The 12,436-nt window shown below is 49.4% G+C and overlaps 1 protein-coding gene across 7 annotated transcripts in view; it reads left to right on the plus strand.

Moving 5' to 3' along the window:
- The window catches only part of Pdia5 (protein disulfide isomerase family A, member 5), a 114,935-nt gene that overhangs the window by 31,616 nt on the left and 70,883 nt on the right, over nt 1-12,436 (plus strand). For all 7 annotated transcript variants that reach the window (XR_005491040.2, XR_005491041.2, XM_063270642.1 and 4 more), the window contains exons 4-7: nt 2,430-2,513; nt 2,834-2,879; nt 6,160-6,252; nt 9,937-9,997. Coding sequence is in view for 5 of the 7 variants with exons in the window: in XM_063270642.1 (XP_063126712.1) it covers nt 2,430-2,513; nt 2,834-2,879; nt 6,160-6,252; nt 9,937-9,997 (284 nt within the window). In the remaining 2 variants the exon portion in view is untranslated. The remainder of the gene's footprint in view (nt 1-2,429; nt 2,514-2,833; nt 2,880-6,159; nt 6,253-9,936; nt 9,998-12,436) is intronic.

Genomic DNA, 12,436 nt, shown 5'->3' on the forward strand with positions numbered 1-12,436 from the left:
TGGGCTAGGCCGCAAGACCACACCAAGGAAGAGACAGGGTGCTCCCATATTCCCAGCTCTCTCGTCCACATTGCTTGGTGGAGCTTTCCTCCCGAGTGGCTTTTGAGGTTTCAGCTCTGGGTCTCTTCACATGGCCTAGATTTCAGCACAGTGGACAAGGACTTGGGGGTGGATTGGCCTGGGGCCCTACCTTCCTTCCTATCTTTGTGAAGATTTCAGGCCCCACTGGCTGTCAGGCAGGAACTAGGGCTTGAGGAGGTCACATGGCAGCCAAAGCACTGTTTGTTGTCCCACTTGGTGATGAGAAAGTGATCAAAGAAATGGTTGAACAAAGCAGAACACAGCCAACCGGACGGACGAGCAGTGTGGAACACTGCCCTCTCTCCCAGGGTCTTGACTCAGCACAGGGAAGGCTGCCTGGCCTGCTGCTGTTTGGCACACAGGCTCATCCGTCCAGCTTCACTATCGACTTCCCAAAGGCCAGGGTAAACTCAGAGCAAGAAGGCTGCTGTCAGAGGAGGCGTGGCGAGCATACTCAAGCCTTTAGGGCGAGAGGGCCTAGGCCAGATGCTGTGGGTTGCCTTCTGATGTATTGTCCCATCCTGTCCTGCTCATCTCTGTCCCAGACTCAGCTCATTTCAAGTCCTTTGCCAGCTATGTCCCCCCATGATGATATTGTTACCTGCCCTTCCTTTGTGAGAGGGGCAGAGTGACACCTCCATTCACCTGCACCTCCCTATATCCTTCCTTCCTTCCTTCCTTCCTTCCTTCCTTCCTTCCTTCCTTCCTTCCTTCCCGTCTCTCTCTGTCTCTGTCTCTGTCTCTCTCTCTCCTTCTTGGTTTTTTAAGAGACTGACTGCCCTGGAACTCACTCTGTAGACCAGGCTGGGCTTGAATTTAGAAATCTTGCTTCTGCCTTCTGAATGCTGGGATTATAGGTGTGAACCACCACCACCCAGACAGACGTGTTTTCTTAACCCGGAAATCTCGCTCTTACACTGGTGCCTGCAGTTCCGCTTGTCTGCTGAAGGCATTGCTTGGAGAATTGAGCCGGGTGGTTTAATGAGCCCATCTGTTCTGGGGCTCCTGCCCAGCTGTGGGAAGCTGGTGTACCTACGTGTGGAAGTGGGGTGTGCAGACAGGTGGAGGAGGAAGTGACTTCCCACAGGTAGCTGCCAGACAATTTCCCTGGAGACCTGCTGCTGTGTGGTCATGGATCTAGTGGATGTCTGATGGCCCGAATAGTCTCACTGATTCCATTCAGACCTGCAGACATGGCCTTTAAATGACAGCCAGGGTGCTGGGTGAATGGATCAGCAGGTTGCCTTTGGCTGGTTGCAGGGAAACTTGGAGAGTGCTGGAGAGAATGGAATGATGAGAGCCGGGAGTCTCTAAGTGCCTGGGACAGGGAGGGGAGAGAGAGAGAGAGAGAGAGAGAGAGAGAGAGAGAGAGAGAGAGAGAGAGAGAGAGAGAGAGATATGTGTGTGTGAGGGGGCAGGGAGACCCGTGGAGGACGGTGCTGTCACGTGGTCCTTCTTGCACTCCAGCATACAGCGGGATCACCAGGAGTGGTGTTAAGACACATTTGCTCAAGTACCCAAGAGTCTTTGATGTAGCAGGACAGGCGCCTGGGGCCTTTGCTCATCTAATGAGTTTCTGGTTAGTGCTGGTCCAGGGATCATACCTGGAGACTTCATTGGCCTCTCTGAAAGGATACCAGTTAGATCAGGTCATGCATGAGTGCTTCCTGGACAGCGACGGGCACCTGAGAGGCCTTGCTTGCCAGGAGGGTTCCTAGTATATTTGCAGACACCACAGGAGAGGCTCTGCTCACCAAAGCACTGCTCTTCTTCCTGGCTTTTAACAGATTTCAGCACTCCTCCACCATAGCAGGACATTGCCTCTTCCCAGACAGATGGCCCGTAGCAGGTGGCACATGTTCAGAGCCTCGCAAATAAAGTCCTGCTCAGGCACCATGTCCACAGATTTGGAAGCAGAAGCTCAGATTTTATAAAACTTCCCCAGGTGACAGACCATGGCGTGGAAGGGCCATCTCCCTCCATAGTCTTGAACTCTTGGGCTCAAGCAGTTCTCCTGCCTCAGCATCCCGATCAACTGGCACTAGAGTTCCTGGCTTGAGGTTGATATTTCTCACTACAGTGAGCTCCCTACCCCCGAGTCTCTCAGGTTTTCCCTGACTGGACCCATCCTTGAGGCCTCCTCAGGCAGCACATCCTCTCCCTGGCCAGCACGGACTGCACACCTGCCAGTCATTCTGCAGTTCCCTCAACGCCACACTGCTTCTTGGACTTCTGCTCCTGGGAACTCCAGGCCACCTGCCTTGTTCTTAGCCTCCTGCGGATTCTGTTGTCAGCATCTACAGGCTGACTTCAGGCACCAAGTGGACCCCAACGTTTCTGTCTTTCAGTGATGCAGAGAGTAGAAAATTGTGCAAGAAGATGAAAGTTGACCTCAGCCCAAAGGACAAAAAGATCGAATTATTCCATTACCAGTAAGTACACATGGGTATTTCCAATCTCAGAGTGAGCGCTGAGAGCTTTTATGGGTAGTTTCAGTGAACAGCAGATTTTAGGTAGATTTAGTTCATTTCAGAATGATTTTTCCCCCTGTACTTATTATTTTTTCTTAGAAAAAAAGATAGACACAAAGACATAGAGAGCAACGCACACAAGCACACACATACACACATGCATGCACACACATACACACATGCGCACACACATACACACATGCATGCACACACACACACAGAATTCTGGACTGAGAGCTGAAGCATATCAAAGTTAATGCCTCTTCTTCCTTATTTGACAGGGATGGTGCGTTTCACATGCAATATGACCGAGCTGTGACGCTGAAGGTGAATTTGCCTCCCTCCTTCTCAGCAGGGTGGAGTCTGAATGGACACCAAAAGCTTGGCAGGTCTCCCCGAAAGGAGAAAGGGCAGGTTGCTCAGGGCTCTCTCTTCCCGACCTCCCGAGGATCTTTATCATTAACTCTGATCGATGGCAGCAGAGATCGGGCTAAGTTTATAGCTGACACAAAGGGGTACCTCAAGCCTTGTTAGTGAACGTCTAGGAGTTGTCTATCGTGGTAGGTGATATCATGATACTCCCCTCCACAGACCTTGGTCTTCATTTGCTTCAAACCCATCTCCTCACTATGAGGCTGCCCACAGTGGCCACCCATAGCCCAGTGTGCACAGCCGGCCTAGCAAAGCATGGAGGCTGGAGGCAGATTGGCCCTTCAAGCTGACGTGGCTTGTTCTAGCCCTTCAAGCTGACGTGGCTTGTTCCAGGTAGCACGTGGAGGTCGCCCAGTGTCCCTGTCACGGTCCAGTCTGTAAGTAGGTGGAAAGCCTACATAAAGAAAGAGATGTGAAGTCCCAAACCTGCAGGTACCACATGACTGTCACAGAGGCGCTGTCTTTCCGCAGCCTCAGCTTCCGGAGCTTCTGCCGCAAACCAGTATACGACTTCTGGGGGCCATGTATTTCATCTGGTTCTAACCTGAGCTGAACTTAGGTTCTCTAAGTCCTCTTTTCTCAGACAGGCACAGATCTCTGAGCTCCTGTCTCTTTCTCTTTTCTCCGCACACTGGAGAAGGAACCTAGGGCCTCATGCCTAGTCTCTCTACCACTGTGCTACACTCTCAGCCCTGTCTCTCTGTCTCTGTGTCCATCTCTTTCCAGTTGTTCCTGTTGGCTCACCTGTCTGTGTAGCTGTCAGTGCTCAGCTCCCTTCTCTTGTGAATGGTAGTATGAATATCTGATATGCGGGATATCTGATAGGCCATCCCCAAAGGGGTCATGACCCACAGGTTGAGCACTGTTGCTCTATGGACTCTCTGCCTGATTCTTTACTCTATTAAGACCCTTGTAGACACTAGGAGATGTATTCTGTGTTATAACATAAGCTAACATCCTTAGAGAGAGAACACAAGTTCCCCAGGAACAAAATTTGATTGGCAAGCAGGATAGGGGAATTGCTAATACATTGATAAAAGAAAGACTAGTTTCTGTTTGGACCACTGGAAAGTCGCCCCTGGAATCATGGACCCGGAATGGCACCACCCATTCTGTTAGAGAAGTGGCCAGAAGCTCAGGGACAGTTGCCATGGAGTATCTGGTGAAGGGGGCAGAGCCTCTGTCATAGCCCTGTATGTAGGGAGTATCTCCTTCTGCATTAGCCAACAGATTGGAGAAGTAAACTGGGCATGGTGCAGGGTTAGAGATTATGGTTTCAGAATGAGCAGCCACACTCATAGGATCTCAAAATTCACAGGGTCAAGAGAGACCAGGGCAGAGTCCCTGAACCTCTCTAGGGCAGGGAAGGCATGACACTTACCCTGATTATCCGGATTCTGAGCATCCGGCTAGTGATGTTCCTGTAACTGAGGGTGGGCTCTCAGGCACTGGCCTATCTCCTTGCAGTGTGGAAAGAACCACACTGTGTGGGGTTGAGCATCAGTTAAAGGAAAATGATACCCACGCCAACAGCAGGTTTCTATCATGACTGCTCTGTTTGCTTTCTCCATCCATATCGTCCTTTTTGTCTTGTTTTCCCATGATGCTGGTAGAGGTGAGGAGGTTGTGGGAACTCTGAAGCTCAGCTCAGAGTCTAGGGATGGTACTCACTCCCCACAGAAGCTGATCCCCCATGACAGACTACTGAATTAGGAACCTCCTTCCAAGTGAGGAAAGGCACCTCCATTCCATTTGGCTTACTTTATCCTGATGAACTTTGCAAGGGCTCAAGGAAGGGTAGATCTGACTTTTGCGGTGGCAAGATGGCTATCCTTCCCTTTAGAGGGGGCCTTCGCAATTCCATTTGGTTAGACTGGAAGTGCTACAGGGAGGAGACCTACAAGTATCTCCCACTTCCCCACAGTAACCCCTCCCACGTAGGAGGCTCCAGAAATGATAAACCTCATCAAGGCCCTCTGTGGCCAGTGTGTGGGATGAGTGCATAACCTCATTAAGGAGTGTTTGCCCCTCCCCTCAGACTTCCTTCTTTCTGTCTTCTCTCACTACTCTCCAGCCCCCAGCTTAGCTCAGTGGAGCTCGATAATGCTGACTGAAATAAAAACATCTTTTTGTTGTTGTTGTATTTTGCTTGCATTCTGTGTCTGCACCATGTACAGGCAGTGCCCATGAAGGCTAGAGAAAGATGTTAGATCTGGAGTTTCAAATGGTTGTCACCTGCCATGTGGGTGCTGGAAATCAAACTGGGGTCCTCTGGAAAAGCAGGCGGTGCTCTTAATTAGTGAGCCAGCTCTTCAACTCCCCAAAATAAGCACTCTTGCTTCATCAAACTGGGACTCTTGATCCTTGTCTGGTGACCCAGGATGGTGGTTTCCCTCAGTCGTGAGTGGGGTGGGAGTGGGCTGTTTCTGGTACCCGTTCCTGATTCTCACCGACCTTGATCACCATTTCCCAGACTGAGGAGAAAGAGAATCTCATTTCCACCTACACCAGTGAGGTGCCGTGGGAAGGGTAGGATGGTTATTCTTCTCCCCTTGGAGCCAATGGTTCATCTCTCAATGATGCTTTCCAGCACCATTACACTGACCCAGAAGTATCCAGGGAAAGAAGTGTCCCAGCATGCACTGGGCCAGGTGTTTCCTAGCCCAGGCTCTTCCAGCTCACACTAACCAGCTTCTAAGGTTCTGCCTCTCTTAGCAGCAGTGTAGAACTTGATTTCCCCAGTGGTAGTGAGTGCTGTGGTTACTTGCTTAGGACATCAACAGTGGAAGGGATTAGGGAAGTGGAAGGACAGCTCTCTCTCACAGAAGCCTGGAAGCCTTTGTTCAGTCAAGCTGAAAGGCTTCCTGGGGAAGATTTACAGGTGAAGTGAGGGGTTGTCTCTGCTAAGGAAGCCAGCTTATTGTCTCAAGGTACAAGGTATAGGTGCATGGCCCCGTCAGCTGACCAGTGATGCCATGGGGAAGTACTGGGAATAAATTTTGGGTCCCTTAGTGGTAATATCCACAGACAAGAAATGTCATTTCCCCTTCCAAGCAAGGGCCACCTGCAGTCTCCTGACCGGATATCCCCACAGGTATCAGAGTAGATTTCTGGGTCTGCTGCCTCTCCCATTTCCTTACTAAAGTCCTTTTCTCCCCCTTTTGTTCTTTCTTAGTCTATAGTGGCCTTTCTGAAGGACCCAAAAGGTCCCCCACTGTGGGAAGAAGACCCTGGAGCCAAAGATGTCGTGCACATTGACAGTGAGAAGGTAATTTATTCCCCATTAGTTCTGATGGATGCTAGAGCCTCCTGGTTCCTGGGTGTCTGGAGGAGAGGAGCCCAGGAGCCAGCCCGTGTGTCTGTCCGAATGAGACCAGGACCCTACTATCTGATGGCCAGCCCTGGCTCCATACCACTGCTAACAGGCACTCCTAGATGACCGCCCATGAAGTCTCCATTCTCCTTTGCCTTATTTAATGTGTTCTAAACACATTTAGAATTCCTTGGCAGAGTAGACTTAATCGCCCCCTGTTACTGTGTAAGGCAAATTTTGCTGGGATCAGTTTGGAGCCACACCCCTCCCCCTCCCCCCTTTCTGGAGTCACGTGTAACTTTGAGCAAATTCTTTACCTTCCTAAGCAGCATTTTCAGAGTTGCCTGGGCGTGAGGGTGGAGGGGTGATCGTCGTTTGTGTTCATTATTTCTCAGTGACCCTCAGCCTTCCTGACCCCATGTGCTTCTGAATAGTCTCAGATCTCATTGTTACAGCGTCTGTTTATATAGCCATGCCTTCACGTGGTAGGTGACAACACGTGCTATCTTTAGATTTCATGTGGTCTGAGGCAGGCAGTGCCCCACCTCCAAGGGGTGTGTGTGTGTGTGTGTGTGTGTGTGTGTGTGTGTGTGTGTGTGTGTGTCCAGAATGCCTGTTACTTTCTTGATTAAATGAAACATAACTTTTATCTGTCTCTGCCTCCTCTCACCTTTCTTTCATTTAAAATTATTAACCATTTTCTTTTTGTTTTATTTTGGTCTGTTTGTTTGTTTGTTTGTTTGTTTGTTTGTTTGTTTTGAGACATGATCTCTGTGTAGTCCTGGCTGTTCTGGAACTCACTGTGTAGCCTAGGCTGGCCTCAAACTCAGAGATCCACCTGCCTCTGCCTTGGAGTACTGGGGTTAATGATGTGGCTGAAATTATTGAGTATTCTTAATGCTTATTAACCCAAAAGGAAATGATGGCTTTTTTACTTTTTAGGAGGGTGGGATCATATATGATCATTGTGGACCACCCAGAGATCGGTTTAAAGTACTATATGTCCACATTGTGAGGCAGAAAGTGTCAGGCTTGTCACCTAGAAGGTGAAGAGTTTTAGAAAGCACCCAGCATCAGGTAGAAAGCACTTGGCATGGGGGTCAGGTAGAGCACGGTACAGGTGTCAGGAGGTGGCTTGAGTGCTGTGAAAAGAACAGCCCAATCGATTGTTCCACTGTGACAGAAAGCAACTGCCTGGCACCCCTACCCACAGCGTCACATCTTGAACAACCTATTATTGTCTTCTGTAACTGTAAGAATATTAAGGGTTTTTTTCACCTCTGTCCACAGTCCTGTTGCTATTCTCCGGGCTGTTCTCTCTTTTGCAAAAACAGAAGATATAGTTGCTTTTCTGAAGTTAGAATTCCCCACGAATAGCTTAAGGTTCAGTATTCAAGTTAAATTAATGGTTTAGTTTGTAAGCTTAAAATCCCTTACTTTTCAGCATTTTCCATTGTAACTCATTATTAATGACGTGGGCCCCAATCTTACAAGGTCTCACTATGTAGCTATGGCTGTCCTGGAATTTAAAATGTTTATCAGGCTGGCCTTGAACTCACAGAAATCAGCCTCACATGTACTGGGATTAAAAGCACGTGGCATTATGCCTGCTGTGAGCCCAAATTTTTATAGGCTAGGTATACTCAAACCTTTCCCTCTCGCATCTTGTATTGGGTTTTAATCTGCAGAGACCCCAGAAGATAATTTTAAAAGTGTTTCTAACCCCCCCACCCGCCCCCCAGTTAGGGCCAAGAATCTGTGTGAAGGTTGTTAGTATCAAAACGTAGTCATGTTTTAAGTCTTAACCTCACCTCAAAAGAAAAAAAAAATTAAAAGTGAAATAGAACTGTGAAGGCAGGAACTCTCTCTCATGCGCTCCTCTGATCATGGGAGCGAGTGTCCAGGACTCCCCAGAGCCACCTTCCAAAGGCTGCCACAGCAGAGACGCCTGTCCAGCCTCTCGGTACCAATCTGTCCAGCCTCTCGGTACCGATCTCGAATACCTAGCTTCTATCACCTTCATTGTACGGTTGAAGTGTCCCTTACAGTGTGCCCTTGGTTCCCTGGCTTGCAGACTCAGCATCTGCTGCTCCCGGACAAGCGCCATGATTTTTCCTCCCAGTGTTAAGAATCAGGCCCGGGCCTTGTGTGGGCTAAGCGAACTTCCTCCCCCTGACCTACATCCCTAGCCCAAATGCCCTGGCTTCTTAAAGCTCCCTTCCTAGGTTGTTACTTAGGTTAACATCTGCTTACAATTCTGTTCTATAGCAAGTGCCCAACCCTCTGTGGGTGGGAATAAGTCTAAGCTTTTCAGGTTTTTTTTTTTTTTTTTCAGAACGTTTTAGACTCCCGAAAAATTTAAATCTTTTTTTTTATCTTGCTAAAAACAAACTTAAGTAATACACATTCACTGTTGAATATTTAGAAAGTATAGCTTATGCATAAAAGAAAGCCGCAAATCACCCTGTCTCTTCATTGAGAGATGGCCCGCTACTGATATTTTTGTAGGCTTCCAGGCTTTTAAGGTAATGCATACATAAATATTTTTACTCAGAAGAACGCCGTTGCATTTATATGCTGCTCCGTAAAGCTCCCCTTCCCCCCTATGACAAGCACATTTCACTGTGACATTAAATATGCCTCTCCTCTGTTTTAATGCTGCTGTCGGACTCCATTGTGTGGGATCTGCTGTCGTTTATTTACTTAATGCCATGTTGCTGTCAGTAAGCTGCGTTTTAAAATTTTCTCTTAGTTTCCTTATTATTCACAAGAAAAAGCCTCTAATTTTCTTCCGAGAAAACTGGTTAGAGGAACTTTCTGTGATCAAAATGTGCTCTGTTGCAGTGCCCCGCCACAGCCCTCAGCCGGCTTCATTGGCTCTCATTGGAGAGCGGATCTGATTGACTCTCATTGGAGAGAGGGTCTCATTGGCTCTCATTGGAGAGCGGGTCTCATTGGCTCTCATTGGAGAGCGGGTCTCTGACGATTCGTTCCAAGCCTCCGGACAGCCCTTTTTCTTCTTTATATTTACCACGTTTATTTAACAGATCATTTTACGTTCTCAAATAGTGTGCCGGGCACTGACCTAACTTTCACAAATACAAATGATCTGATTAGGACGGCCTGGGTTGTGGCCCAGGTTCTCACGTCCTTCCGGGCACTGTGGACGGTGGACCCATGGTGGTGCGAGAGCTGAGGGAAGAGACTACCAGGTGTGGGTGGGCTCACAGTCTGTTTCTTCAGCCAGCATACCCCAGTGGCCATGCAGATCCCTTTACTGAGAGACAGTCACTCTCAAAATCACGTGGAGGGCTGGCCCTCTCAGTCATCTCTTGGAAAAATGGCACCTTGATGTCTTTAGCTTTTATAGGTGGAGCCGAAAGTTAATAGCTGGTCCTGGCCACTTCACCTTGCCCAGTGATTTGGAAGAACCAGTTGTCCTCTCCGAGACCCTGTTTCCTCCCTCTGGTGACAGTATGGTCTAGAATAGGGGACCCGAGGTTCTTCCATCTCCTGTTGGGCTGTGACTGAGTCTCCTCTGTGCCTCCTATCACTGGGTTCTGGGGCAAACGTGGCCTGAGTGTGTCCATGCTGTCTCCTTGTGTGTGACCTCCTGGTTTTTTTCTCTTTGTGCCTCAGGACTTCAGGCGGCTCCTAAAGAAAGAAGAGAAACCTCTCCTCATGATGTTCTACGCTCCCTGTAAGTGAATGGCTCCTTGGCCCAGAGTCCATTTAGGCTTTGCGTGTGATGGGCAGTCAGGGTTGCCTAGGACACTGGTCTTTCTACCTCATGGCCTTCCTCTTAGCCTTTCTGACTGGCTCCCACCTTCCTGTTGTCCTCCTTCCACCTTCTCCACAGGAATTGGCAGCCTCCTGCCCTCTCCACCCTGAACACTGCAGGGTGTCCTGTCTAGTCCGCTATGCCTTCTCGAACCTCTGACCCTCGGGTCTGCAGAGCATGCTCTCCACCTCAGTGTGTGCCGTAGCCCTGCCGAGAGCTCTTGGGCTTGCCACTCTTGCCCACCCCAAGCCTGTCTGCCTCTGGGACCCCAGCTCCCTCAGCACTGCCGGTGTCATCTGGCAGGACCTGGGGACTAGGGTGAGAGAGGAAGGGTGACCTGAGGATTTAGGCTGACTGTGAGAAATGACCAAAGGACAGCTGAGGTGGCAGGGGAAGATTCAGGGTCTGATTCCAGCTGACTCCCAGTGAGCTACATGAGCTTAGCCAAGCTCAACCTCTCTGGGCTCCGTTTCCACACTCGTCAGAGAACAGGCTTCCCCGCCTTTTAACTGTATTTCACAGACTGGAAAATATCTTACATCACCAGCCAGCACTATAAATATATGTAAATTACATGTAAATAAGCTGAGGCTGTGTCCCAAAACAGTACTTACCACGTGCCGTGTCCCGTACCAGATGAGTAGCGTATTCTGTTTTATTGGGAAACTGTTTGCTATGCCTACTGCGTCATAAGTCTCTGATGTGGATCAGCACACTGTGGCTCCGTGGTTCACTGTTTTTTATAATAAAGTTTGATTGGAACACAGCCACGTCTGTATATTGATCTATGGCTGCTGGTCAGTTGATTAAGTACTAGTAACACAGGAACAGTCTCAAGGAAGTACTGTCCAGCCCCTCCTACAGACTCAGAATCCCAACTCCTATCATGATTGGAACCTGGTGAGGCTCTGAATTATGTCTCTGGGGCCACGCATGCCCTTCCTTCCGGAAGCCAGAAGGGATCGTCAGTTGTGGGAGGAAGTGATATGCAGGAGTTTGAGTGGTAGGGCTGGCTGGCACAGTCAGGCTGGCACAGTGGCATCAGGCTTCTGTTGACTCTTAAGCCTACCTAACTTTCCTGGAAGCTCCCAGAGTAGAGGCCCTTGCCCCGTTCTCTGTGCTGTGTGCACCTCTGGCCAGATGCCTCCCTGGGGCTCTGGTGGCTTTGCCTGATTGAACCTGTACCTTGTTCACCATGACAACATAATGGTCTCTATCCAGCCCCAACCTTTTCCCAAAACTCTCTTGGCCTCAGAGGTATTTCTGAGTATAGGAGGAGCCCAGTTACGCCATGTCTGAAGTTTTGCCATGGCTCATTGTCTAGTAATGTTCATTAGCTGGTCTCAGCAGTTTCCCCCCTCTTTTCTGAGGACCTGATTAATCATTCGGCTTCAGATTGCCTCAGAAATTACCCTTCCTCTTTGGCGTCTGGAGGAGCAGGCCTCCTTTGGTTTGTCTCAACCTCTGGGATTCACCGCACTGATGTGAATGTGCGTGTAGAACTGGATGTGTGCGTTGATGGGCAGTGCATGCCAGGAGGCAGGACCAGGGTCCAAGCCACCCAAGGCTCCTGGTAAACTCCATCAATCATTTTAAAAGCGCATTCACTAGCACTCGGAGCCGATGTTTGTGCCATCTGCCCCACCCACTCTCTCGGGCTTCCTGGCAGTGGGCCTGTACTGCTCGTTCTGCAGAGATGGTCTTTAATAATAGAGAGCTGAGGCTGGAGGGTTGGGAGCCTCAAAGGTGTCACTGGGCATCTTAGCGGTGGGAACGGAAGGAGAAAACCGACTTGCTAAGTTAAACTTCCCATGGAGGGTCAGATTGGACAACCTCCAAGGTCCCAGGGACCCCCACATCCCTTTTGTTATGTGTGTGTGTTTAGTGAAACGAACACAGGCTTTTATTATACCTAGGCCAGCCCAGCTGCTGTGGCCCCACTTGTGGGATTCACAGCCATCTCCTAACCCAGCAATCTGTCAGGACTCTGATCTTCTGATTGCACGTGGATGAATAAACCCAGAGACTGTGGGACCTTTAGCTGGGATAAGGCATCTGGGTCCCCAGGCCCTGCTGCTTTCTCAGTAAATGTTTGTTCACTGAATTAATGAGAAAATAAAAAGGCTGTCTGCTCCGGGTTGGGGCTTTGAGAATGATGATCAGTCTTGCCTCTTCCCTGCCTTGCCATTGAATCCCAGAAAGAGAGGCTTAGGTGAGAAGCTCGACACCAGCTCTATTTTTGTGACTAGATTGGAATTGGGTTAGCCTGGGGTTTCCTGTTCTTCCTTATCCCCCCCCCAGGACCTTCTCATCACAGAACTGTCGGCCTCTGCCCCAGGACAGTTGGGGAATGCATCT

Source organism: Rattus norvegicus, chromosome 11 (assembly GCF_036323735.1).
Source record: "Rattus norvegicus strain BN/NHsdMcwi chromosome 11, GRCr8, whole genome shotgun sequence".
Lineage (NCBI taxonomy): Eukaryota > Metazoa > Chordata > Mammalia > Rodentia > Muridae > Rattus > Rattus norvegicus.